The sequence below is a fragment of the Trametes versicolor genome, assembly GCF_000271585.1.
Source record: "Trametes versicolor FP-101664 SS1 unplaced genomic scaffold TRAVEscaffold_12, whole genome shotgun sequence".
NCBI classification, from domain to species: Eukaryota; Fungi; Basidiomycota; class Agaricomycetes; order Polyporales; family Polyporaceae; genus Trametes; species Trametes versicolor.
In genome coordinates this window covers 1,678,274-1,705,694 of record NW_007360332.1, presented here as the reverse complement: position 1 = coordinate 1,705,694, position 27,421 = coordinate 1,678,274, and the positions used below count along the sequence as shown (strand labels likewise).

The 27,421-nt window shown below is 58.9% G+C and overlaps 6 protein-coding genes across 6 annotated transcripts; 4 read left to right on the top strand and 2 right to left on the bottom strand.

Annotated features, from left to right (window-relative positions):
- Positions 1–1,069: 1,069 nt before the first annotated feature.
- TRAVEDRAFT_52778 (uncharacterized protein) lies at positions 1,070–3,011 on the top strand (the record flags this gene model as incomplete). Its single annotated transcript, XM_008045358.1, has 6 exons — positions 1,070–1,129; positions 1,195–1,362; positions 1,431–1,594; positions 2,475–2,529; positions 2,601–2,924; positions 2,979–3,011. The coding sequence occupies 6 exons, from the start codon at positions 1,070–1,072 to the stop codon at positions 3,009–3,011; spliced, it is 804 nt and encodes a 267-aa protein (XP_008043549.1).
- Positions 3,012–3,631: 620 nt separating this feature from the next.
- Positions 3,632–5,398, bottom strand: TRAVEDRAFT_31694 (uncharacterized protein). The gene is made up of 7 exons (XM_008045214.1): positions 5,274–5,398; positions 5,174–5,212; positions 5,101–5,111; positions 4,772–4,954; positions 4,256–4,712; positions 4,058–4,200; positions 3,632–3,995 (listed from the first exon to the last, which is right to left on the bottom strand). The coding sequence occupies exons 3-7, from the start codon at positions 5,103–5,105 to the stop codon at positions 3,794–3,796; spliced, it is 990 nt and encodes a 329-aa protein (XP_008043405.1). The 5' UTR covers positions 5,106–5,111; positions 5,174–5,212; positions 5,274–5,398; the 3' UTR covers positions 3,632–3,793.
- Positions 5,399–5,602: 204 nt separating this feature from the next.
- Positions 5,603–8,504, top strand: TRAVEDRAFT_40214 (DNA repair exonuclease; the record flags this gene model as incomplete). Its single annotated transcript, XM_008045238.1, has 12 exons — positions 5,603–5,663; positions 5,711–5,841; positions 5,891–6,054; positions 6,112–6,208; positions 6,447–6,724; positions 6,778–6,963; positions 7,016–7,184; positions 7,235–7,671; positions 7,724–7,880; positions 7,937–8,211; positions 8,269–8,428; positions 8,484–8,504. The coding sequence occupies 12 exons, from the start codon at positions 5,603–5,605 to the stop codon at positions 8,502–8,504; spliced, it is 2,136 nt and encodes a 711-aa protein (XP_008043429.1).
- A 264-nt stretch (positions 8,505–8,768) lies between these two features.
- Positions 8,769–10,044, top strand: TRAVEDRAFT_60960 (uncharacterized protein; the record flags this gene model as incomplete). The annotated part of the gene is made up of 3 exons (XM_008045703.1): positions 8,769–9,211; positions 9,268–9,322; positions 9,387–10,044. 3 exons carry the CDS (start codon positions 8,769–8,771, stop codon positions 9,843–9,845), a joined length of 957 nt encoding a protein of 318 aa, XP_008043894.1. The 3' UTR covers positions 9,846–10,044.
- Positions 10,045–14,914: 4,870 nt separating this feature from the next.
- On the top strand, positions 14,915–16,924 carry TRAVEDRAFT_31691 (uncharacterized protein). Its single transcript, XM_008045213.1, has 4 exons — positions 14,915–15,239; positions 15,293–15,335; positions 15,392–15,515; positions 15,566–16,924. Exons 1-4 carry the CDS (start codon positions 15,151–15,153, stop codon positions 16,816–16,818), a joined length of 1,509 nt encoding a protein of 502 aa, XP_008043404.1. The 5' UTR covers positions 14,915–15,150; the 3' UTR covers positions 16,819–16,924.
- A 2,107-nt stretch (positions 16,925–19,031) lies between these two features.
- Positions 19,032–24,321, bottom strand: TRAVEDRAFT_174477 (uncharacterized protein). The gene is made up of 12 exons (XM_008045702.1): positions 23,945–24,321; positions 22,983–23,715; positions 22,691–22,845; positions 22,404–22,552; positions 21,632–22,348; positions 20,875–21,569; positions 20,595–20,820; positions 20,503–20,532; positions 20,343–20,446; positions 20,197–20,289; positions 19,412–20,137; positions 19,032–19,348 (listed from the first exon to the last, which is right to left on the bottom strand). The coding sequence occupies exons 2-12, from the start codon at positions 23,395–23,397 to the stop codon at positions 19,320–19,322; spliced, it is 3,339 nt and encodes a 1,112-aa protein (XP_008043893.1). The 5' UTR covers positions 23,398–23,715; positions 23,945–24,321; the 3' UTR covers positions 19,032–19,319.
- Positions 24,322–27,421: the final 3,100 nt, after the last annotated feature.

Here is a 27,421-nt window from a genome sequence, read left to right as displayed (position 1 = left end):
ACAACCGTAAACTCCCGCATCAACTCACGTCTCAGGTTCATAGTGTGTACGTTACCCCTAAAGCGCACGGATCTGTATCCGGTATTCTGCCTAACGCGCGCGACGCAATAGCCATACAGGCATGCAACGGTGGGGACCAAGCGCCTTGATTGAGCTTCAGAGTATCCCATGCGACGGAAAATGTCATGCGTTGTGGCTTGGTCCCAACTGCACAGCTAGCGCTAGCACGCACGCCATGGCCCGCTCCTCACCTCCCCCGTAGTGCAAGCGTAATTCATTCAACAAGCTCGATCCTGCGGGGCCGCATTGTCTCTGGAGTGTTGTCGTAGCCACGGCTATGTGATGGGACGACCAGTTTGGTAAGTGGCGCACGCGTCCGTGTGTGCGCTTTGACGACCTTTCACCTTCCCTCCAGCACATCAATGCGCGGTGTACCTCGTAGGACGCCGACTCTTAGACGAATATGTCCTACCTCCTTAAGCCCCCCGCATAGCACACACAAGTGGCTATACACCTCGTCATGGCGCATGCGAGTCAATGCGGCTTTTCGCAACTATAAGGGCGAGCTGAACAGCACCCCAGCCCACAGACACCAGCCCATCCCTCTCCAACCTCACCTCGCCAATCCCGCATGTCATGTCTGGTTATACTGCTTCTGTACCTGCGTTACACCCAAGTGCTGGTGTTAATCAACCGCCCCCTTATCGTCCGAATGGTGAGTCCTCTAGTTCTTCTCCCGGCCGATCCACCGTTGCTCATACATTTTGGCTCCGTAGGCGCAGATGCGCCAGCCAGTGCGCAGGCACTAGCTCGCGAAGTAGCGCGAGTCAATGGCGCGCGAGGCGCTCCGCCTCCCTACAGCGCAGTCGGCCCGGTCGGTCAATATTTCGTACCCTTACCTCGCCCTCGCATCGGTACACTTTGCATACCCATCAAAAGAGCGGGTGCCGGCCCCCTGTCATTCCGGACCCCATTGTGCAATCCCGACGGGACAATCGGCTGGGCGTTGTCTTCCCTGAGCACTCCCGCAAATTCCACAGGGTATATGCATTCCGGGGCGACGGACATCATGGGTCCGGAGCCGGGCAAGCCTCTCGAGAATAAAGAATTCACGGTTACGGGCACAAGCGTAAGGTTTCAGTTGTGCGCCTGCTATGTTGAGTCTGATACTCACTTACTTCTCCTGCACCACAGATACCGCTCGCGACGTACAACGAAGTATCAGCACTCAGAGTGCTCTTCCCGACATCCGTCACTGCTCCTGCCACTACCACAAGATCAATAACGGCCGGGCCGGGCTTCACATTGGCGGATGCAGTCACTGCAGTCGCGCTGCTGCAGAAGGCGTGGTGCTTCGAAGTGGTGAGTTCCATGGCCGCTCGCGCGTCATGTTGCCGAGGGCGGCATGCTCATTTTCGTCATTCTTTTAGACCTGCGGGGACCCAGCAGTATCCAGGCCCCTCGCCCATCGTCGGTTCCAAACCTTGCAACACATGATCTACATCGTGGCTATATGTGGCGAGATGGGGGTCGACGGCAAACGCGTCATGTACCCCGAGCTCGAGCTCAGGATATCGGGGTTGCCGGTGCCGCGGTGAGGCCACGGACCGTATCTGACTCTCTGCGTATGATTGCGGCGCGGCGTATGTCTCGTCCTCTATGTATTGGTTCTTTACTCTTATGTCTTATGCCTGTATGCTTATGAATATTCACTCGACCTGAAAGCAGGAACAGCGTGCAAGGAGAATGTTCCACCCATAGATGCATGCTTACTCGACGACAGGAATTTTATGGAGCGGACGGCATCTCCGAAGATTTGGAATCGGGGATTGACGTGCTATTTCTTCGCTTACATATTTCTTATTCAGTCTCTGCAACATTCGCAAACATACCGTTGCAAAATTGCTTTCAAAGCTCCACGGTATGGTCTGTTCGTAGAGCACCTAAATTGGTGCAATGGCGTCAGTCTCGGCCCACCGAGGCATACGGTATCGTCCCAACGCCGTCAATAGAGTTCCTATGACGGCCGCTAGCTGCCCTCGTGCCCCTGGGATTCGAAGTCACCGCGATAGTGCTGCGGTAGCCGTCACTGCAACAGTATATATCAACGACCCCCAAACTACCTCGCGCGCAGCCTCACGCACATCCCAGTCTCCGCCGCGACAAACGGCCCCTCGGACTGCCAACCAATGGCAGCGCAATGGCCAGCCACTTTCAAGCCAGGAACCTACTTTCTCCGTAATGTTTGCTTCAACACTGCGGTCACCCTCTCCGCGGATGACCATCGCACTATCTCCGGCGCCACCTATAACCCGAATGGGTCGCTCTACCAAGAAGTGAGTACTGAATATTCGACTCTCGGGGTAAGCAAAACACTATGTCTCACAGATATAACAGTGGACGTTCGTTCCGACAGAGAGGCCAGGCGAGTTCCTTATCATTTTGCTCTGACTGATGTCTCCCTGTCTGTACAGAATCATGTTTCCGATGAGCCCCTACTATATGCGCCTCATCTACCCGGACAGACCGGTTCGTTGCCTAATTATATCTGTACTGGCGCGTGGTCGCTTCGGAGTCTAAGCGCAACCCCTCGCACGTAGGTCAAGTTGCACCAGACGACTCTACACGACGAAAATCAGTTCTGGGAGGATGCCGGCGGTGACGGCCTTGACGAAGACATGGACCTCTTCTATGGCGCCAGACAATGGAAATACAGTCTTTGCCATCCCGACCAGGCTCAGGCTACTTCCACCGGCAGGCCTCGAGCTGCGGGCCCAATGTCCGCGAATTCGATCGCGGTATTCCAGCCAGGGACCTATATTCTATTCAACGACTACTATGGCACGGCGCTCACACTTTCTGCGGACGACTGTCGCACGATCCGTAGTGATGACTTTGATCCAGACGGGTCGCCCTGCCAGGAGGTGAGTTTTCGACACTCCAGGTGCACATACCGTGATATCTCATGTATGTGACAGTGCATCGCCGGCACTCCAGCACAGAGAGAGTAGTAGACACACCGCTTAACGTTGATTGGGCAAGGGAGTCACATCGCATCATCACATAACTCGCAGGTCTCCGCGGAGCATACTTGTCCATCAAGCTCCCGATAGCACGAGGATCGCACGCAGCTGGGTTCGGGGGGTGAGGTCGAGACTCGAGAGAGGGTGTATGTAATGTTTGCCTGCGAGGGTGTGGCTGCCGACGCCGAGCATCGACAGCGCGATATGCGCGCCGCCGGTGAATGTGGCACAATTGCAAGGGCTGGTAGCGTTTCTTGGCTACAATGCAAAACTGTGAGCATGGTCTCGCAGTGGCGACAGATAAGACTACTCACCGAGCGAGCGTGCCGTGAATAGATTCCCGCCGATCAAACCTCTGCGACGTTCATGTATGACTTCTACAACAATGCCGTGGTGGGTGCACAGTCACGAGTAGCTACTATTGCGTCAGACTGAACAGTGAATGGCACATCCGGTGCCCGCCTATGGAACGAAAAGCCGGCGCACCCGTGGTGTAGGCCTCTGCACGTAGTAGGAAGCCGACCAGGGAATTGCATCTCGAGTGGGTATGGGCGTAAGACTCACTGGTGGGAAAGGGCGTAGACGGCCGTTGTGCTTTGCGCAGGTGGGATAAATGAGGATTACAATCGAGCCGCAATCGAGCCGCCGGAACAAACCTCTATACATTATCACCGTCATGGTCTGCTATAGTAACCACGTACATAGTATTGGTCGTCCTTCGCGAATAAGGACTATCACGTCTAACGCCTGAGCGCGCCCCCGCAGCACCCTCAGTCGCGTGCATCACGCGCAGACTGCGAGTGTCGGTGCGAGGCATGCCCAGTCGGGCTGCTCTTGCCCTCCTCGAGTTGTTCGAGAGGAACCGGCTCGTAGTGAGCTTTGCTCGGGGTCGCCGGCTGCGACTCGACGTGCTTGATCCAGGTATACCAGATCGAGCCGAGGAGGATGATGCCGATGGATGACGCACGGCCCCTGGAAGAGAGCGTCGCGAGATCAGAATGAAGAACGTAGTCGCGCGAACGGTATGCGCTTACTGAGTAACGATGTCGTGGAACAGCCATACGCCTAGGAGGGACGCCGCGACACCGCGCACGGCGGAGGAGACCATATGCGTGATGGGCGAAGTGACTTTGATTGACATCAAACTCGCGAGACTCATGAGGAAGCCGAACGCGCCCTGTAGAGACGTTGTCAGCGCGGACGCGTCGCACGGGCGGTCTCAGGATACGTGCCGTAATGAGGGAGCCCATAACAAATGTCGCGAGTGTGCTCATCTGGCCCGCGGCGTTCTCGTTCGCGCCGAACAAGAGCTTCATGACCCCGGGAAGCTCGCCGACGAGGATGATGATTGGCGCCAGGACGACGGCACTCATGAGGTTCGTGTACCAGGAGAGGTGCAGTGCGCTGCCGTGCACAACGTCCAGGCTTTTCTTGATGACGACAGAGTGGAGGGCGGTGATCATCGAGCTCAGGACGCCGAATATGATGCCGACCAGAGAGACTTCAGTGCCATCCAGGAAGACGCCGACGAAGAAGCCGATAGTGACTACGCCGCAGGCAAGGAGGATACGGAGCGACGGCCGGGCGTGCAACAGGAAGAATGAGGTGCCAACAGTGAAGGGAAGAACCATGCCGCGCGCGACTTGGTAGAACGACGCGTCGACATATTTCAGGGTATAATTGCTGAAGCTAAGTGCACGAAGATACACGGTCGGCAATGAGCGTCATGCAGTGGAGGTAATACGCACCTGAGCCCGATAACGTTAAGGCCAACCATGGGTATCAAGCCCTTGCACACTTGCGTGTCAAGTTGGAGGGGTAGTTGTAGCATACCGGCCATATGCGCCAATAGGAAGAGAATGACCGCAATTACGAGCTGTGATAGGAGGAAGAACAGGGGAGTGTCTGTTATGTTGAGGACCCATTTGTTCCTGCAAGTAGTGTCAGCGCCAGACGTCCGTTCGCGGTGACAGCGCACGCATATATGCTATCGCTCGACGTGAGCAATGTCATCTTGCTCAGACGACGGCTCGTTTCGTCGCGCGCGAACGCAGGATACGACAGATGAGACACTCACGCCATAACCATCTACTCCGTTCCCAGCGAGGTCGTCAGATAGAACTTCCCCAGCGCATATGGAAAGAACGTACCGCCAACGCAGCAACCAAGTAAAAAGACACTGTCCCGATCTATATTGACGAAGAACTTTAGCAAAACACCCGCCTGGACGCTACGACCATAGCAACTCACCACCAACGCCCTCGAGGGCGGGTGCTGGTGAGACGAAGGGGACGGCATGTTGGACTATGAAGCAGTAACACCCAGACGAATGAGGTAGGACAGTCAAGAGGGAGGTTGGCGCAGTCGTTCTCGTCGTCGGAGAGGAGAAGTAGACTGCGCTGGCGAAGAGCAAGACAGGTTTTCGCGCGGCTGATCGCGGCGTCGACTGCGCGCTGGTGGCTGGATAAGCGCCTTTCCGACGCGACGCGACGCGTCGAGCAGCGCTCTTGGCCTTCCCTTTCACCACATCCACCACCTCCACCACTATTGTCGCTGCCACCCAAGGGTTGCACGACTCAATGAGCGACCACAGCGAAGACGAACGCGAGGGTGTACCGCTCCCGACTATCCGGAATGAGTGTATGCGCTCTTTTCTTACGCCACAGGCAACCTCTGACACTCTGCAGACGCGGATGACACCGTCAAAATCCTCCTTGCGACCGACAACCATATTGGATATCTCGAGCGAGACCCTATACGTGGTCAGGATTCGATAAATGCGTTCAAAGAGGTTCTCCAGCTCGCAGTCAAGCACGATGTGAGTAAGCTCGCACCAACTCGCATATAATGTCGTTGACGCATAGCAGGTCGACTTTATCCTACTAGCGGGAGACCTTTTCCACGAGAACAGGCCGTCAAGAGACTGCCTGTATCAAGTCATGGCCCTCCTCAGAGAGTATACGCTCGGAGACCGCCCCATTCAGGTCGAACTCCTGAGCGATCCCAACGACGGGAAACCCTCGGGATACTCGTGCGTGCATATGCTACTGGCTCTGTGGGCACGCTGTCCCAATAGTGACCCTTCTAGCTTTCCAGCCATCAATTATGAAGACCCCAACCTCAATGTTTCCATCCCCGTCTTCTCCATACACGGAAATCACGACGATCCTCAAGGCGCTGGTCCCGTGAGTAGCTTGCTTTCCGTGTAAATCTGGCCATTAGGCCCAAATGCTCAGTATGAGTTCCACGGAACACATCGAGTCGGCCGGTGCTCTTGATTCGAAGTGGTGTTGGCAAATCCGACGTTGACGATACGATTTGCTACGCTGGCTTGCCTCTTCCTGCGAGCTTTGTTTACTTTCAGATACCTTCTCGGTTTTCGCGCGTTAGCAATCGTCATAATAACACTGTCCTCGATAACAGGAAGGCGCCTTGTGCGCGCTCGACGTGCTTTCCGTGTCGGGCCTGATCAACTACATGGGCAAGATCGACCTCCCGCTAGACGATGCAGAGGCGCAAAATACAGGAATCGCCATCCGACCTGTTCTTCTACGCAAAGGCAACACCCGTCTCGGTCTCTACGGCGTTGGCAACGTCAAGGACCAGCGTATGCACTTTGAGCTCCGGAGCAACCGTGTACGGATGTACATGCCGCGAGACAAGGATAGCTGGTTCAACATCCTGTTGTTGCATCAGAATCGGTGAGCGTTCTCGTACCTACGAGCATGTGTTCTGACTGAATTCCTGCCATCAGAGTCGCGCACGGTCCCCAGCAGTCGGTGCCAGAAGGAATGTTCGACGATAGCATCGACCTGGTTGTCTGGGGGCACGAGCACGACTGCCGCATCGTGCCCGAGCCGGTCGCGGGGAAGCGATACTACATTACGCAGCCCGGTTCGTCCGTCGCGACATCGCTCGCCGACGGCGAGGCCCTCGAGAAGTGAGAATCGCCCGCATATAGTCGGTGCATCAGCTGACTTTTTCGAAACCAGGCATGTAGCGTTGCTGAAGATCCAAGGCAAGGAGTTCGAGCTCACTCCGATCGCATTGCGGAGCGTGCGGCCTTTCGTAATCGACGATGTTATCCTGAGCGACGCGGCCGAGGAGGAGGGCTTCGACATCAACGACAAGATCGAGGTTACAAAATTCTTGAAGACGAAGGTGAGTGTAATCAGCCTCCTGTGAAATGAGCCGAACTCAGCTCCTTAAAGGTCAACGAGCTTATCGAGAAAGCCAATCGCGAATGGGATGAGCGAAATATACGCGCCGTCGCGGAGGGCGAGCCCGAACTACCGCGTCCGCTCCCGCTCGTGCGCCTCAAGGTGGACACGACGGGAGTGAGCGAGATGTCGAACCCGGTGCGGTTTGGGCAGGAGTTCCAGGGCCTACTCGCGAACCCGCGTGACGTGCTTACCTTCCACCGCTCCAAAAAGGGCACGACTCGCGCGAGTAAAGTGAAAGCGGACGTGCCCGAGCTGAGCATCGACGACCCGGACATGAGCATAGGCGAGAAGCTGTCGAAGGTGCGGGTGCAGACGCTGGTGCGGGAGTACCTCGCCGCGCAGGAGCTACAGCTGCTCGGCGAAGGTGGGATGTCGGAGGCGATTGAGACGTTCGTGGACAAGGACGACATCCACGCGATCCAAAAGTGAGTCGGCCGCATAGTGCTCCAGCATTGTCAAAACTAAGCATGTTCACAGTCATGTCAATACGGCGCTGCGCTCGTTGATGAAGGGTGTGCAGGCGACGGATGTGGAAATCGACGAGGACGACTTCGAGGAAGTCGTGGACAAAGTACGCGGCGACCACGAGAAGAAGCGTGCGGAGAAGCAAGAAGACAAACCGTCGAAAAACAAGGTGAGTCACTGCGATATCGCTATGTCCTGCCCAGTTTGCTCAATGCGCTGTCATAGGGCAAGGGCAAGGCGACCAACGACGACTCCGACGCTTCCATAGACTCGATGATGATGGACGTTGACGGCGGCGGATCCGATTTCGACGACCAGGCGTCAGACGAGCCACCGCCTGCGAAGACAAAGGCAGCCGCGAAGAAGGCAGCACCCGCGAAGAAGGCACCTGCACGTGGGAAGAGCAAGGCAGCTGCGAAGCCTGTATCTGATGACGACGACGAGATTGAAGATGAGGCGCCTCCGCCTCCGAAGAGGACGAATCGAGCGGCAGTTCTGAGGTAAAGAGGCGTGTTGTGTCCATTCAATGCGAATCACTGACCGCGACGCAATCTCAGCCAGTCGACCAAGAAAGCACCCGCAAAGACTCCGGCGAAGAAGGCCGCGGCGAAGTCGTCTGGTAGCAAAGCGACGCAGTCTACACTCAGCTTCGCGCCACCTGGTCGCTCCTCTACGCGTGCCGCAGCAAGTCGCGCGAAGCAGAAGGTGTCGGAGACAGTACGTTGTTATGTCACTATTCCGATGTGGACAGCCCGTTTAACTTTCGTTCTAGATAGAATTGGATAGCGACTGATCCCCACCGGGATATTCTCCTTGTTAGTCCTGTGCTTCCATCTTGTATCATAGCCCGGTATGGACATCGTTTTCTTCCCTTCACGTCGTGCGCTCGCGCGGGAGCTGTGTTACCTTGCTTGGCGTCGTGCTGACGGAAGAGTTCCAAACTCGAGTGATCGGCGCTAACAGGTAGCACGTTTCCCCCGCTTTTTCCGGAAGACGCGTACCTCCGACGACGACGCTTCGCGGCCAACTCAGGCTCTTCCTGCAACCCTCACCCTCTATGTCCCTCTCGCGCGTCCCGGTGGAGCTATTGCAGCTGATTCTGGCCTTTGCGCTGGACGGAAACTCTCAGCCATCTGATCTGCTTCGCGTAAGCAGTACCTTCCTCGAGCTTGGACAACTCATCTTGCACGCGCGGCTCCGGTTCCGATCTATTCACCAGCTTATCCTCTTCTCGGAAGGCCCATCAACGCTCGCGTGCGCCCCCAGGTCACTTTCTATCACGCTAGCAGGCGGGTCGGCCGACTTTGAGGTCTTCAAGCACCTCGCCGCCGCCCTCGAGCGCTGCAGGAACACACTGCGCTCGTTTGATAAGCTTCGCGGGAACACGTCGGGGGACGCCGAGATCACGCAAGTCCCGCTTGAACTGTTATCCCTGCGATTACACTCGCACATGAATAATCCGCACCTGGGCTATATATTCGAGGCGCTTTCGCTCGCAAAGTGAGCGACCCTGTTGAAGTTGGTGCGCGATGGCAGACTGTTTACGACCTGGGTAGTCCGAAGACATTCGTATGGATGGGCCCTGATCCCGAGCACCACTTCTCAACGGCCGTACGTCAATGTTTTCCAGCAAGCCCCCATCTCGGCCTCCGCTGACCCCCTTCCTGCCGCGTAGATCGTGCCCACGGCAACATCCCACCTCATCCGCGCACTCAGCACGTGGACCGCCGTCCAGCACATCACGCTCACGAACCTCTCCTTCCCATCGGATGCGCTTGGGCTCAACACACCCTTCGCTTACGACGCGCCGCTTCTCCCCGCACTACCCTCGCTCCGCACGCTCTACATCGGCCAGGCAACGCTCCTTCCACCCACGGCCGTCGCGGCGATGTTGGCGCGTCCAGGTCAAGACGCCCTTGCGCAAGTGCGTCTCGTAGACGCGTACCCTCTGAGCATCTGGGGCGCGCGGATTCGCCGCCGCGATGTCGAAGACGGGGTGGCCTCGCTGCCGGGCCTGACGGAGGCGCAGCGCGTAGCGGTAGCGGAACGTGTGCGGCGCATCGTTAGCTGCGAGAAGAAGACGGGGCGTCTTGCGGGTGGCGACGACGACGACGCGGAGGGCGTCCTGAACTAGCTGCGCTCGTGCGGTGTGTCGTCCCGCTCTGCATTTACGGGGCTCCGGAGAGCAAGAGTTTAGCGAACGCGTCTGCGAAGAGGGAGAAGACGCCGGTAGCTATCTTTGGCCCTTTGAGGTCCGGTGAAATTTGCCTAGTATTGAGTGGTGTTCACAGTTGAGCCGAGAAAACAATGAAGTCTCCTATTCTAGGATTGCCCCACTCTTGCTACAGCCAGACCATATTGACCATTCTGGCTAAGTCTAACCATAAACCCTCGCGTCGGGTGCATAAGAAACGGTACGTGCTATACAAGTCTCAGGCCGACTGCTGTTGACAAAGCGTCATAGGCATCGTCACTGGTCAAGGACAGGAATATCACGCGCGGTTATGGGGCTGTCAGCCAACCGCGATTGGAGATGCCACACTTTCTTCAGCAACAAGTGACGGACTGTACGACCGATCTCTGGTTCCGCGACCGACGTCGAGGGACACTCCAGGTCATATCTTGAGACGCTATACTTGTTCGCCTTGGTACGAACATCCGCATCGTCGGCTGGCACGACAGTCCTTGGACAAATTATGCAAGCGAAAGGGTGTGGAGATGCGACACAACATAAGAATGGGTCATACCCGCTAAAATACGATCGTGGCCAATCGGCCCCACATACTGACGCAAATTGATAACAGTATTTGCATACCCCCCCCTCCGCTCTGAGCCTTGGTGTGTATACGATTTAAACACGTTCGCACGAAACGAAAGCAGGATAAGGGCGGTACTTGACTCAACATATCATGGTGCGCGGCTCATTAACCTACATTCGCCAACAGGTATCGCGGGATTGCACGTCGACAACGTGGGCGCTTTCGGCGCCTTAGAGGGCTTGGATGCGAAGCGTCGAAGGCCCGGCGGGATTAAAGCGCTCCGAATCCCACAACATCCTACTCCAATTAACGTTCGCGAGCTTGTCGTCGCGCGACTGCTCCAAGGTCTCCGCACCATGGCCAAATCAGAATGCACCGACTGGCGTGATCGCGTCAGAAGCGACCAAGCATCAGGCCAGTACCGTCACGAGATGAAGACCACGGAGTCAGATATAAAACTCTCCCCCACCGCTAGCTGCCATGGTACATTCCCCTGGGATTCGAAGCCACCTCCACGATGCTGCGGTAGCTGCCGCCGCTACATCAGTACATAGTTCCCCCTCCCTTCCTCAGGCTCTCTCTTCCTTACACTCCTTCGTAACACCGTCGCGACCGCGCTCCCTGACATGACATCCATCTCGCCATCCCACCCGGCCCTGTTGAAACCTGGAACCTACATGCTCCGCAACGACTGCCACGGCACCGCGCTCACTCTCTCTGCGGAGGACCATCGTACAATCTCCGGCGCTGTTTATGATCCACGCGAGTCACCCTATCAGACTGTGAGCACCCATTTTCTTAGTGCACCGGTACACCTATGCCTGGCATCACGTCTCAGTCTCATACATCCGGCAGTGGACGTTCATAGCGAAGGAGAAGTTTAATCAATTCCTCATCCGGGCGTCTGTGTCATCCCCCGACGGGCGACCGCTCTACCTTGCGTTGGATGACCCAAATGGACTGCGGCAGGATGCCGCCATTATCGCTTCCCCGCGTCCCATGACTTGGGCCTGCTATTACACAGTCTGGGGGGGAATGATGTGCGAATTATCCAGTTTACCGTTAAGTATCCTTTGATCTTAGCTGACGTGACCCCCCTGCCTGAACAGAATCCGGTTCGCGCAGACCAATCTTCGTACAACGGACTTTTCTTTGAAGCTGTGCGGAGCAAACGACAAGGTCCATCCCTCGTTTGTTTCATTCGCATCATGCCGTCCGCGCTGACTCCATATCCCACGATAGGTCAGATTGCACTTCAACGATATGTTCGAAGGCATCCGCCACTTGAGTGTAGAGTTGACGGCGGTTCGGAGGGCCTCACAGTCGATGTCCCTTAAGTTGGATCGCCCGGTCACGCACAAACTCGACCGAGCGCCCCAGGTTTGGAGGGTTTCCAGGACGAACTGAATACGATTCTCGCTTATATTGTGGTTATCGAGCTGTGTAGATCTAAATACCTTCAAAGAACCCAAAAGGTGCCAGCCCGTCCGCGTCATGTGCCACAACGTCGCTGTGTGAACATTGGAATAGACGGGCGACTTAAACTCACCTGAGAGCGATTGGTGGTTTGTCGCAAGTGCTGTGGCACTGCCTACCTCGCACCTGCGGTAGTAGTATTGTACAGTCACTTCGGCATTCGCGAGCCCATCCAAGTTGTCGCAGAACTAATTTCCTGACCACGCGACCTACGTAGTAGAGGAGTCAGAACGGGCTATCTGGTGCAGTCGCTTCAGCCTCGAGAATCGATCTACCGTCGCAAATATGAATATAGAGTTTTCACGGCTGCCACTATTTGCCGTCGTTCTTGTGGAACTCAAAGCCACTGCGATGGTGCTGCGGTAGCCGTTGCTGCAGCAATTCATAACCTTCGCATCCTCGCACACGCAGTGACTGTCCGCGTGGTGGCCGGTGAATTTCTGACCAGGCCCGAACGGCAGCAAAACCGTCTACCCCACGGGCTCGAACCAGACGATCGAACCCATGTTATTCTTAACACCTACTGCGGCACAACACTCAGCTTGTCCGCAGTTAGCCATCGCACGATTTGCGGCGCCGACTAGGATCCAGATGGGTCGCCCTATCAGGAGGTCACCGTTCAGTATTCGCCTTTCCGAGAGATCCTATTCCACATTTCTTCGTCAAGTTGTCTGTATTATCCCCCGATGGGAAGATGCTCTACGTCATAGTCGCGGAATCTTAAAACTATGGTGGCATTTCCCTCGTCGCTGCCTTAATTACGACCTATGGTCTGGACGGTAAGATGCGTCAACCCGGCAAGGTTTTCGTGCGTCCAAATCAGAAAAGCCTGTCAATATGGCGTAAATGGACTGACCTGGCTGTCCCTGGATAGGATAGGCTTCCCGAGTCCCGACAAGGGGATTCAAGCTGAAGCTCGAGAAGATGCGCCCCTTATCTGCAGCACCGAGATGTGCACGTTACCGATGGTCGTCGCTTCGCATGTCTGGCTGCAACGCCGTTAGCGAAGACAGCTGAGAAGAGGCAACGCGCAAACGTAACGGGAGTGCGATAGAAACGCGGCCTCCCTGAGTCGTGTCTTTACAAGCCAGACGGTGGATCCAGTTAACACAAAATCTCATACCGTCCATGATCTAGGTTAGCACCCCGTATAATGAAATTGTGGCTTTCCGGAGGTGTCGAATATTGGGCTTCTGGTCCTGCGGGCCCGGGTGGCGGTAAGATGTGCCTGCCCCCACCTTCGAGTTCAGTCGTGTGAACGGTCGTAACTGCGCGGACACCAGTGGTATTCAACGCATAGGCCCGTACGGATATTTGTTCACCCTTCCTATAGCTCGCAACGAATACGCTGCGGAGTCCTGCGCGACCTCCGGCTGCCATAGAGATAGACGCAGGACGGTGTCCTGAATCCGTCGAAAAATCAGTTGGTTATTTCGCAGAATAGTTTAAGGTAATAAAATATGCACTTGCCATGTTATAGCAATTCATGATGGTGTGTGAGGTGCTACGAGTACTTGTGCGGCAGTGATGGTCGAGACCAACATGTCCTTTCTACTTGGTCTCCGGATTTAGAATAAGCGCCTAAGCGCCTCAGCGTCTCACTGCGGCTGCGACCCAAGGGGCAATCAGCCAAGGGCTGGCTGACTCCAACCTCGGAAAGTGCGGTGCAGGACCCCGGACACCAGTCGAGGGGGGGACGTACCTCAGCCGAGATAAGATTGGGACATGGTCGACTAAGTACTGTATGCATCGGTCGCGATCATGATAGATTCTCTGTCTCATTTGTGTTCGTGCAGCGCCGCGTGCTTGCCCTTGTTTTGAGAAGGTTAAGTTGCTGAATAACGAAACAGAGTGGGACGATAATACCCGGTGTTTTGATAGTTCAGCTTGAACCGCCGACACCAGCTTGCAGACAGCCCTGCATGGCTCGGCAGTGTGATTGAAGCACTGTTCTGAGGCTCTGGTCATCTTCAGAGGCCTGACAAGGAGTATTTGTTTTTCTGCCTACTCGCGAGCCGGTGGCGAAAGTCCGTGCCCACAAGCTCAGGTTTAGATCAATACTCGACAACCATTCCGCGTTTGCACCGCCGCACTGACAGGTAGCTCAACCCCCGAAGATGTTTTTATGTTCGTGATTTATGGTCTCAATCTCTCTGTGCACGAGATCGGACTGCAAGCTGCAAGAGAAACATTTGTATAACGGCGGGAGGTCGACGGGCGAACTAAGATAAGATTATATGACCCGGCCCGATATGGTAGCAAGAGTCGAGCGCCTTGCACGGGCCTCACCTCAGAAACTGTTCGTTTGAGTATTGGACTCCATACTCCAGGCAGAGACGGCCAAAAAAAGCACCCGTCAATAAAATGACATACGAAGCCGTTCATGTGCGCTTTACAGGAGATCACATAACGATTTGAGGGGCTGAGGAAGGATCCAGCTCAGATGGGCAGAAAAGTCATTTTCAGGACCCCGGGGACCGGAAAGGGGGTCGAGGACGTAGGGTTGGAGTCAGCTTGGAGTCAGCGCTCCCTTGGCTGAATGCCCCTTGCTGCGACCTCTCCTCCTCTATCTTGCTTCTTGCCACCATCGGCGCAGTCTCCAGTCTGGGGCTCAGCGAAGCTACTGCTTTGACCGTTACTGGCAATGTCGCATGCTGTGAACAAAATCGCCGCAGAACGCAACCAGCGCACGCTTCTGGAGCTCGCGAACCAACCAGGCAACGGCAAGCGATCTCGGTAATTGTTGATGATTCCCTCGGGGCTCATCTCGCTCGCCTTGTAGATGCATGCGCGGACTGCAAGTCCCGGAATCCAAGATGGGCGTCGCATAGTCTGGGCATCTTCATATGGTGAGTCTACGCCTCGTCGCGGCATCCGCATAATATCGCGCTTCCCGGGCTCTCCAGAGTCGTATGCAAAGATGCGGCATGGGGTGCATACCGTTTATTCGTACGCAACTACTGCGGTACTACCACCACTCACGTTTGCGGGGGGGCCGTCAAGCATGGCTAAACGCAAGCGCGGCGCGTTACGTCATGTCCTTCCTCATCCCGTTATGCCGCCAGTCAAGCTGGAGACGTTTGAGCATTGTCGCCCTCTGTTTCGATGCGAAAGGACACAAGAGATATTGTTTCTCACTTGCAGCAACTCAGGGAAGCTCGAGAAGCGCGGTATATTCATGCGGGGCATTCATGATCATTGCACATGGGTGGCATGCTCAAACCGGCCCTGTGGCTTTCAAGCGTGAGCTGCGCTAGCATTCACCGCAAAATGGGAACCCACATATCGAAAGTGTAAGTATGCCACTCCCTCCACGAAAACTAGCCAGCTGAACCGTCATCTTTAGGAAGAGCTTAACGCTGGACTCTTGGACGAAGGAGCAGGTCGAGGTACGTTTGCAGCAACTCGGGTTGTTCGAGCTGGCGGTTCAACCTGCACTGCATAGTTCATGAAATCGAAAGGCAACGTTAAATCAAATGCGCACTATAACCCCGACGAAGTTAAGCATCCGCCGCCGACGAACATGATCGACTCGGAGCGAGATAGCGACTTGGAGAAGTATATCAGATGTAAGCTAGCGGATGCCTTGAGTTGCTGCCCGATCGCTGATTCAATGCAGCCAAGTATGAGTATAAGTCATTCGTGTCCAAGTCGTCCCAGGTTGCCGCTCTCCTCGGCCCGTCTAGGTCCAGTGCGAGCAGATTATCGCCCGCGCCGACTCCTCCCCGCTCGCAGACGGTCCCTGCGCCGACTCCGTCAACCACCACCGCAAACAGAAGTATTGCGACTCCTTCCCTTCCTGCGTCTGCACCCGCCCCCGCCCCCGCCGCTGTCAGCAATCTCGCCAAGACACAGTCCCAGTTCCGCTCCGTCTCGCAGCCCGTCGCCCCATCGTTCCCGTCGTCATCCCAACCCTACGCACCCGTCCAATCCATCCAGACGCAGCTCGCACAGCCCAGCCAGCAGCCCCAAACATCCTCCAACCCGGTGTGGAACGACCTCGCGCAACTCCAGGCGCCCGCGATGAACTCCTCGCTCCCGCTGCAGTACGCGTCGCCCACGGGCACGCAGCCGATGGGCATCCCCAACACCTCCACCGGCCTCTCCGCGCCGAACCCGTACGGCGGGCTCTCCGTGAGCCCGAACGCGCCCTTCCCCTCCTCGTTCGGGCAGCATCCGTCCCCAGGGGGCATGTTCCCCGGCAGCCAGGCGCGGAGCATGAGCCTCAACACCGGCATGAGCATGAACATGGGCGCCGGCGGGATGGGCTACGGCGCGGGCATGCCCGGGGGCGCGTCGCCGTCGATGCTGCACCCGCAGCCGACACAGTTCAACGGGTACGCGGGGACCTCGCCCATGTCGATGCACAACTCCACGCCGAGCCCGGGCCCGGGCGCGTTCGCTCCGCAGGGGCAGCAGCCCGGGATGAACATGGGCATGGGTATGGGCATGCAGGGCTCGTTCGCGCCGTCCTCGTTCGGCGGCCAGCAGCCGGGCCAGCAGTTCCTTCAGCCGCAGCAGCAGCAGGCGATGCAGCCGCAGGGCTCGTCGATGTTCTCCTCGCAGCCGCTCCAGTATGGGCAGAGCTCGCCGATGTTACAGCCGCAGGCACTTGGCGGGCAGCACCAGCAGATGCTCGGTGGGCAGCCGCAGATGCAGGGCATGGCGTCGGGGAACCCGTACATGCAACAACCGCAACAGCAACAACAACAACAGCAGCAGCAGATGTTCGGGTCGCAGCAGCCGTCGTTCATGGGTGCGCCTGGCGGGCAGTTCGGGCAGCCTAGCGGGATGCAGCAGCAGCAGCAACAGCCGATGTACGGGCAGGGCGGCTGGCAGCAGCCACAGCAGCAGCAGTGGGGCGGAATGTGAGGCGGATCAAAGATCAAGAGGCGATTGTATTGGACGTTGGACGGGGATGTAGTTATGTAGTATGGACGCCTTCGACTCGCTATCACGATACTACTGTACACGGCGCATATTCTGTTCCGCACGCGCGGGGAGAACTTGGCAGAGAGCGACGATACGGTAGGCGCCCGTTGGTGGTCTTGCCATGATGATCGCGCGGGAGCACGCCCAAATCATGGCCAGTGAACGGCTGCTAACACATGCGGTATGTCCTTCGCGATACTTAAAATTCACTTCTCAAATTGCTTTGTACTCAATCAGATGTTGCTTTCATACCGTCTGTTGGGCAATAGCACGCGCCCCGGGCGCTCGTGTCTCTAATTTACACATCGATTCTCAGCCGAGAGCATGCGCATAACTTAAACATTCTGAGAATACGCAGCGCGTGAGCCGCAAGGTGGGTAGAAAGCTCGTTCATATGTGCAACAGGGTAAGTACTGACACATTACTAGGGTCGTTGTTGAGCTCACGCACCAGTCTTGCTGCCCGGTAATGGTAAGTGAACAAGTTCGATGCCGCGGCGAACCGTCCAGGAGCATCGAGTGCAGTCGGTGTATCTGCCACGAAACCCAAGCCTTCAACCTGCTCGCATGTGCTATTTGATATCGTAAGTGAATGTCACATACAAGCCCGGCGTACTCTGTGGCTGACCAGTGCGGTAATTACTTAGGCCGTCATCTGGCGTGCTCCCATCTCATTGAATCGGATGCGTCTCTTGGGCGGATATTCGACATATCCGACCTCGCGAGTCTTTCGTCGGACACATAGTCTTGTGCCTACTACCACAGGCCATACTCGATCCACGAGCCAGTGTATTGCATATCGGTCCTGACGACCACGTCGTTGAACTTCGTGATGCTTGCGCTCTCCATGCAAGCCTCTGCCGCCTCGCATCCATGCATGTGCTGACGATTCGGGATCCCGATAGGTCCAGAAGGCGACCATAGCGTCACCTCATTAGCCTGACAGACTGGTGCCCTCTCGCGGCGTCGTCGACACACCGCCCCGTCGCATCAAATTCCACTCACTCAAGGGGTCATGGCGGCCGGTTCACAGATCACAAAGACAAATCCATCTGACAAACCCTCAGGCGAGACCGTTCGCGTCGTTCGGTCTGGCTGACGTTGCGTGCTCCGTACGTCCTAAGTCTAGTTCACAGGGTCATCGCGCGAAGTCCCAAACACGCCATCGCCTACACACGCACGCGACGCACACGCGTGGAAGCACACCACCTGTCAATATCTGGACCGAAGGGCTGTTACTTGCGGAATTGGTATGTCGCCTCTTCGCGCGTCCCTCCATCAATCATCGTCTTACCGTTTCCTGAGCGTGGATCATGCATACAACGGACAGCGAACCTCAGGCTGCCTCATGCGACCCAGCGGCTGAATATGGGCACCACAAGCCCCCAGCAGCGGGCGCTCCGCCACCACTCACTGTGAGCACGAAACACCGCGCCAGAACCATCTTGGACATGCTTGACGTCTCGTGGACACCTCGGGCCCTCGCGCGTCCCTTCCCCACACATCCGGCATGCTCGGAACCTCAGTTCCACATACCCATACCCCCGAGCGCCCAGCGCCCGCCGAGCATTCTCCCTGCCACGGACGCCCCATCCCGCCCGCTCGGGCGGGCTTCCGCCCCCGCGTTTTCCCTTCCTCATACAGCACGCATGCGGCGGCGGATGACACAAACACACGCCAGAGGACGGCCGGGGGGCTGTGCAGGGGCGATTGTGTGATTTTGTGGACGCAAGATCCGCCCGCCGGGGGCACAGTTGTGCCGGTGCGACGCGTCTCCTCGTATCGCCGGGCCCTGCGCGGACGCCAGAAAGGCTAAAGGAGGCTAACGGAGGCCGCGATTTGGCTTTCGGGGGCGATGCGCCATGCGGCGGCGAGAAGGAACGCCGCCTGATATGTTTTGCCAGCGTTCGACGTGCGACAGGTTGCCTCCGCGGCGCGCGTGTAGATATGCGTTCCGGGGACGCGCAGCATGGTGCGGTGGAGTGGCGTCTACGCTGTAGTTGGGAGGACGATTCCTTGATGGGTGTACTTGGTGCGATTAAGCAGCAGCGTTACCGTACACGATGCATTACGGCGGCAGGCGCGTCACAAAGAAGAATGCAAGAGGGTGCCTCGGGCAGACAGGAAGCTTGTGAAAGATAAAAATGGATTGGGGTGCTTGGTATTAGGATTACATTGTGGGCGGCGTGGTCTACGTATAGGTGGCACGGGGTACTTGTCTCGGGGAGAAAGCTACGGGATACAACATGTTGCAACGGCGACAGCTATTACAGAGAAGAAGGCTTCGCGCGAACGCACAGACAGAGAATCGAGGGCGAGAGAGAGAGAGAGGCAGAGCAGCTAGTAAGCGAGGGATACAAATTAACCGCGCGCGGTCGCGCGTCGCGTCGTTGTCGTGGATCTTAACACGTCCGAGGTCCGAGAACGTTCGTCATCGTCCGGTTATTGCTGGCTCGAGGGCGGCATGTTTCCTGCGCGTCCATGCATGGTAAGCAAGAAGCGTCGCGCAAGGAATGCAGCCACGGAAAACTCACCAAACATGGAGTACTGGTCCGGCACGTACATCGACGGCGCGTCGCCCTGCTGCGCGCCCCCGTGCGGCGACACCATCTCACCCATCACCGGCACCCCATACGTCGTCTCCATCTGCCCCAGCGCCGAGTAGTCGTTCCAGTACTGCGGGTACCGCGCGCTCTGGCGCTCCGCGCTCCGTCCCAGACTGCTCCCCATGCGCTCGTCGACGAGCCCCGTGCTGTACTGCTGCGGGAGCACGCTCGTCGACAGGCTCCCGCTGAAGTTCGAGAGCGCAGACGTGTCCGCCGCCCAGCGGTCGTACGACGGCGGCATGTACGGCGACGGCCCGCCCTGCGGCAGGTCCATCGGCAGCGCGTACCCCTGGCCGGCGGGGGCGTGGCTCGCCTGGCCCTGGCTGTGGCTCTGGCCTGGGGAGGTCGCGACCGGGTAGCTCGCCGCCTGCCGGTACACGACCGAGTCCTGGGACACGGTGCTGCGCGAGCGCTCCGGCACCTCCTCGACTTCCTCCTCGATGGGTTCCTCCGCCGAACGCTTGTTCCGAGGCGAAGGAATCGGGCCGCGCGAGGGTGGGGCGTCGGCCGTCGGCCGCTCCAGCTGTGCCTTTGCACCGTGGAGAAGCTCGAGCGCGCGCCATGCGCTGGGCCAGATGACACGCATGCGCTGCAGGACCTCCATGCATTTCTGCAGGCCGAGACGCGCCTGGGGGTCGTCGGGGTACGTCCGCACTGCAGGGGCGTCTTGCGTCAATTACGGTTCGACGCGAGAAACGGGGGTGAAGACGTACGTGTCGCAACGTGCATGATCGCCGCCGTGAAGATGTAGTAACAAAGGAACACGGACGCGCGGCTGGGGCTGTAATACTCGCCGTACAAGGACACTGCCGTACTCGTTAGACATTACGGTCGCACGGAACGTTCAAACAGCACTCACCGATCAGCGTGATGTGGTTCGCCGCCTGCACGCACATGTCGTAGTGCTGGCGGGAATTTGCGCGGATCTCAGCTTCCTTCGCGGAGGAGGCACTCGGCGACATCCTGCATGCGCATACGTCAATCACCACGTTTCACGCAGAACAAAAAGCACCACTCACGGCTTGGTGGAGTCCTGGATGTGTTGGATGCTGTGTGGCGGGCGCCGTCAGTTCATGTAAGGCACACGCTCGCAGGCACAATCATCACGTACAAGGGTCTGTGGAGCAGCAGCACGGTGCACCAGTACTGCATATGGAGCGTGAGGATGTTCGGTGTGGGAGGGGGCGACTTGGGGGCGGCCGGGTCGAAGCGCAAATGCTCTGGGAGATCCAGCGACCACTTCGTCAGCATGTTGTCGAGTCGCACGAGCTCTGCCGGCCGACTGGCTGGGGGCTTGATCGCGTAGATGCTTTGGCATATCTGACTCAGAATAACGGCTGTTGCGGGGTCAGCACTGCGTCACGACAAAATAAAACAATAACGGTACGCACAAAGCTTGGCGCGCTCGTTGAAGCACGAGAGAATGCGCCCAGGGGTAGCGGGAAGCTCGTCGCGACGGCTCTCCGCCGGGTCATCGATGACCGGCGGCGCCGTGTGCGGCCGCCAGCGCTCCATCTCCTCCGACTCGTCGTCCAGCGGGAGCTCCGTGTCGAAGTCCCGCTCGCAGATCGCAACCGGTCGCCCGATGTACGTGCACACGTACTTGTCCATGATCACGCACCCGTACCAGATCCGGCGCCGCTCCTGCAGCTCCGCGCGCGAGAACAGGGCACGTCCAACGGTCGTCCACTTCTCCGCGCTCTTGTGCAGCCCGAGGTCCTGCGCCATGCGCACGGCCATTCCGACGTAGAGCCACGCCTGCGCCATCGCACCGATCCCAACCTCACGGTACCCTAGCAGGAGCAGCGCTTGGCAGGTGCTCGGCCGACTCGCCGCGTAGGTGCGGTCGAGGATGACCTTGGCGTCCTCCATGTACTCGTCACCCGCCGTCCACATCGAGCCATCCTCTGGTGGGGGTAGTTCGGCTGTGTGCGAGGAGTAACGAGCGGCAAGAGAGAACATGGCGAGCAGGAGGAGCGTAGGGACGCGTCGCTTCCGCGAGCCAAGGGGAGACGACGCGGATATAGGCGACGCAGCGTCTGAGTATCCAGACTCTCCAGAGTATGGCGAGTCAGCACACATGTTGCTGTAATAAAACAATATTCAGTATGAGCTCGTCGACGACCATAAGGAAAAAATTCTGCTCACCCGTTCCGGAAGTCGTCCAAGAAGGTCCGCTTGTGCACGATCGGCAGCGCTGGGTGCACATACGTGAAGTACAAGTCAAGCAACAACTCCTGCGTCGGCACATCCGGCAGCCTCGGCGCGAACTCGTCCGCGGCCCTCCGCTGGCTGTTGCGAACAGCAGGCGGGAGCGGCGGCCAGACACGCGCCTTCGGGAAACGCCAGATACCGCCCTCATTGCGCCCATCCTGACGTTCCTTCACCCCAAGCATATGCAGCCCACTCGCCTTCCCGTGGAAGCGCACCTGCTCGTCCTCGTTGATGCTCAACTGCCCGATCGCGACCGCGATCTCGTCCTCGCCCTCGCCGCTCTCCTCCGTCTCCTCCACACTCTCATCCGCCGCGGCCCGCCGCATCGGCGAGTGCGACGACGCGGTCGACGGCGAGCGCTGCGCGCCGTCGTGCTCGCCGAGCTCGTCCAGTCGCCGGCGCTGTCTGCGTGGCTCACCGGCTGACGTTTGGGATTGCGTCTTAGGCTCGGGCTTGCCCGAGGATGAGCCCGGAGGCGCGGTGTGCGCGGTGGACGGCCGCGAACCCTGCTGGTCCTCCGGGTATCCGAGGTCGTCGGCCCCCGGCGCATGGGCACCGGACGCGACTTGGTCCTCCGGGAGGAGCGTGTTTCGGGCTGCCGCTAGCGAGTTCAGTCGATTGATTACTTGGTCCTGCCATTCGTTCGACGGGCTACGGGTCTGATCAGCTGCGAGTCATTTTTTTCGGACCGAACGTAATCGCTTACTGAGTCGCATGCACGGAGTTGCCGTCACCGTCGCGCTGGTCCTGCGGTGGTCTCGTACGGCTCGTGGGCGCTTCGACTCCGCGACTTCGGCCCTTGAAGCCGTAGGGCGAGTTATCCACCCTGCTAATGATTTCTTTCGCGAGTGGGTCCTAAAAATAATCGCCGTGAGCATTCGCGAACTTTACCATGGCTGTATGCGCCTGAGCTTGGAGCGTGTGCCCAAAAATAGCGATTGCGCCCGTTCTCTGCTGGTAATACGCCACGAAGGGGAGTGGAATTAGGCTTACCTCCGCAAGATCGTCGAGCACGGACTTCGCCCGGCTATCTTTGCTGCTCAAGAGTATTCCAATGAGCGCTTCAGTTTGGTGTAGGCGCGCCTCGATGGCGTCGATGTAGCCCTTTGGAGGTCCTCGCTTGCGCGAAGGACCGAGGAAGGTACATTCTGTCAAAGTCGACGTCAGTGGGCTGTGGCGTGCGCGTGGGACGAATTTGAAGGGTGCAGACAAATTCGAATTCATATTGCAAGGGGACGAAAACCCGCGCGCAAGCAGGAAGCAAATACGAAGAAAAGCGACTCACGTGTGCCCAACATGACACAGTTCCTGCAGGGTTCCTGAGGGCTGCTCCGCTCGCACTTGCACTTGCTCTTCCGGCACTGGTCGCACGCCTTGCTGCTGCGCCTCCGGATCTGCTTCTCCGCGGCCGCCTTCGCGCTCAGGCTAGATCCGCCCGCGCTGTACGGCAGACCCATCCCGCCCATGGACGCCCCGGGGAGGTCCCCGAGCTCGTCCCCGCCCTCGTCGTCGTAGTCGTCCGCGAGCGAGAGCGCGTGCTGGTCGTTCTGGCCATTCACGGGCGACGGCAGGGCGTACCGGTCGACGGCCGCGGCATACTGTTGCTGCGAGTGCGGGTGTGCGTGCGCGTGGTGCTGCTGGTGCGCGTACGAGGAGGACGCGGAGCCGGAGCCGGAGGTCGGCCAGTTTTGGTGCGACATGAAGGTGAAGGGCGTAGAGGGGCTCGTGGGGGACGCGCTCGAGCCGAACTCCGTACCGAAGCGGAAGATGGGGAGAGAAGAGGACTTTACGTGGTGGTGGTCGTACCCGGTGAGCGAGGACACCGGGGGTAGGTCTGCGGACTCCTCGACCTTGATGGGGATCTGCGAGTGGTGCAGCTGGGGATGGTGCGCGTACGAAGGCTTCGGATAGTGAGTCGGGGTGTGCTGGGAGGAGTGGTGGTGGTGAGCCGCCGCCGCCGCCTGTGCGTTTGTGGGTTGCGGCTGCTGGGGCTGCCCCTGCTGCTGCTGTTGCTGCTGCTGGTTGGAGAATGCATAGCGTATGGGATAGGACGGGTAGGAGCCATGGGAGGGGGAGTATGTCATTACGGGTGGGCGGTTGGATTAGGCGGAGGAGGTATGGTAGCGCAGGAAGAGAGATGAGGAGGTACAGCAGCGGATGGGATGAGGACAAGGAGAAGAAAGATGAAGCGGGTGTGACGGAGACTCGGTCAGATTTGAGCAGGAGCGAGATCGAGGAGGTACGGACCGATTGACGTTGTGCCCCTTGTGTGGCCTGTCACAGCGTCGGGCGCAAATTTTGCGCTGCCCGGGGGTCTGGACGAGTTGGGACACGCAGCGCCCACGTTCCGCGTCGGGTCACCCTTGTCGTCCGTAACCAATTTTCGAAAAGCAAGGGCGAAAACGAACGGCGTTGTCACACCCGAGTGGTCTGCGAGCCTCGGTGCCGTCTGCAACAAATCGCGATCGCCGATCCCCTCCTCCGACTTCCCGCGCAGTCGGCTCGCCCCGGATATTCAATGCCACGCCTGTCCTCGACGAGCTGTGCTCCACTGCGCCTGTGCGGTTCTCGTCCTCCCCACTGAGGGTCCCTGCAGGCCTGAGCTGTGCGGGCGGTGGTGGTCGGGTGCAAGAGCTGGTCGGCCGTACCATGATTGTCAGCCACCGTCACCTCTTCCGCTTCGCGAAGTCACAGCCGCCGTACTTCACGTGCGCCCTCCATCCGGCCGTTTCTTCTCATCCCAGCCTCATTTTCTCGCCCTCTCCATAGCACCGGCTTTGCGCAGTCCCTACTCAATACGGGGCTGTCCACGCCTCCGAACTTTGCCCATTCCGCCCCAACCGAAATTTGTTGCTAGCGATTTTCACGCCCGCCGACTCCCTTTCTCCCGCGACCCCGAGGAAAATGTGTGACGTGCGCTCGGGCATCCCCGGGCAGATGGGCGTCTGTCTTAGCACCGATCGAAGTCGGCTAGATCAAGGATAGGCGCCATAGCCGATAACGGATGCGTGCGTCACACATGGCGGGCTCCCCGTGAAACGAAGGCGGCACCACGACGGTGGCCGCCGCCCTCCAGGCGCTCCTCGTCGGCCGACCCGCTCTTCTGCCCGTGTCAGACGTCCCCGCTGGTCATGCTCCCGCTCAGTCAGCTTCCGACCGGCGTCGAGCTGCAACCAATGCCATTCAGGGTGCATCCCGAGCCAGCGCCCTCCCGCCACCACCGCGCCACCGACGGACATCGATGGGGCACCTCCATCATCCCATCCCCATCGCGCGCACCACCGCTCTTACGCAACAGGAACAGAACGGCGCAGAGGCGACCCAGAAGCGACGACCCCATCGCTCGAGTGCCCTGACTTTCGAATCGCACCTTCGGCTCGCTCGTCCCCACATCCGCAGTTTCATGCCCCGAATGGACATACCGACGGCATCGTTCCGCCGGCGGCGAGCTCTGTCGGTCCCCGCATGCCGGATCGGTGCGTCCGTCGCCCAGACACTGGCCCAGCAACTCTCCAGCCTCCTCCAGCCCGGCTGGCAACTGGTCATCGTTGCGCTGGCGATCTCGGTCTCGCGGGCCCCCCGATCGTCTGTCAGTCCACGACTGCGCACTGCGCCCCTCCTGGGGCTGCCCGCTGCAGGCCACCCGGCCTTTCTGCGCCCGGAGAACGAGGGGCGCGGACTCACGGGACCGCACCGTCCGTGCTAGCGTGCCGCCCCCTCGTTTCGATCGAGGGCGGCGCGCCGCGCTAGCCTGTTGTGGGTGCGCTCGAGCATCGTGGCTCTCGCACGTCCGACGACGCCCCACCGTATCCTCGTGTTCGCATCGCTTGCAGTTCGCCTGTCTGTCACCATGGTTCGCCACAGCGGCGGCGCGGCACGGTGGGCCGCACCCAAGCTCTTGGCCGTCCGTCTGACCCGTCAGTCAAATTGAGACATTGCTGCCTTCCACTAGTGCGGTCATTCCCTTCCTGCTGTCTGCCCAGCCCAGGCAATCGTTTCTGGATTCGCACCTCGCAACCCCTCGACGCACATCTTACGCTACCTTACGACACTGTTGGCAGCCTCGGCGCCCGTAGCACATGTACACCACAACCCAGAGCCGCCATACAAACGCCTGCTGACCGCTCTAGCGACCGGCAAGCTAGCGGGCGGCCGTGCGGAAGGAACGCCTGCATTGCAAGTGCACATCATCTATCGATTCGACCCGATTTCTCGAATTCCACCCGTTAGCGCAGGGCCCTCGCCTTCGGATTCACGCCTTCTTCAGAAACAGAATCCCCACGTCGATGGACGAGCCAGCGTTTCCACCGGTCCCATCCCCCATCCATCATCCATGACCAACGCCAAGGGCCCCCCGCGTCAGACGTCTCACCTCCCTGGCCCGCCTCCAGGGCTCCCGCCCGCCCAATTTTCAATTTTCCAATTCTCCAGTCGTCCTGCGATTTTTTGGGGCCGAGCCCCCTGCCCCGCCGCCCCCTTCCTAACCCCGGCGGCGCCCTTGACCTCATCGCACCCCCGGCCCGAGCGTCGCGCACAGCAGGTCCGCGCCCCGGACTTTCCTCGGATTTTCTCGGTCGAGCGTGCCTCTCAATTGAGAAACGGATAGAGCGCCCGCTCAAAGCGGAATGAGGGCGCGCACGACGTCGCGGGCCCGCAGCATGCAGCGGGCTGCTGCATCCTGGGATCCTACACAGCAGCACCGCTCGCAGCACACACAACTGAACAGAGAAGCCAAATTTTGACAGCGCCGTCCGGTGCGAGCGGAATACCAAATCTTTCAGTGTGCAAGGGGCGCAGATCTACCCGTCCCGGCGAACTCCGAGCGCGCAAGGAAGACGTCGAAGCAGGCGCGCGGCGCAGCGCTGTGCAGCTGCCAGCGAAGCCGAGGCTTCCCCTCCTCCTGCCTGCCTGCAGGCCGCAGGCGCCGGAGGGCGGGCAGGGGGGCGGCGGGGTGGCCGGACGGAACGGGAAAGCGGCGGCGCGATGGGGCGCGATCGATAAGACGACTGCGCCCGATCAGGAAGTAATATACTTGCGCCACGCGCGGCGCGCTTCCATGCCCAGATGGCGATCGCGCGTCCCAGATTCGCTGCGCCTAGCGCGATCTGGTGTGTATGTGATCGGGTGCGACGCGGCTGCAGTCGCGCCTGCGCCTCCTCCTGCGCGCAAATTCTTCGAGTCGCGTCGTTGCACTCTGATCAGCAGGCGCGAGCGGGCGGGGCGGCCGACCGTGCGGCCGGGCGTGCAGCGTCGCGGCGCCCGCCCCGGCGTGAGGTCGCGCCGGGCGCACAGCGACCGGTTCGTTGGGGAGGCTGCCTGAGGCTGCGGCCTGCGTGACGGTGGAATGTTCGCCCATCGTCATCGGCGCGACTTCGCGACGGCCGTTCCGCTCGGTTTGCGAGGGTGTTCTCTGACGTGTACATTTTCCTCCGGTACGGACGGGTACGCGAAAATGAGCGGGCCTCAAGGAGGCGATATGCCGTACGCGCTCGCTAGGTTTGCACTGCATGAGCAGCTCTCTCTCGCGCCAGTCGGGCTCCCGACGACTCATCGCAGCAACGCTGCACCTCTGTCAAGCGTTGTGAGCCCCCGGGAACGTCGTGACGCAAAAAACAAATGTCACTCACTCATAAGACCGCATGCACCGCACCTCGGCGTGCGGAGAGGTATCCAGAGCGTGCCAAAAAGCCTCGTCGCGTATATAGCGGCGGCCTTGCCTCTCTA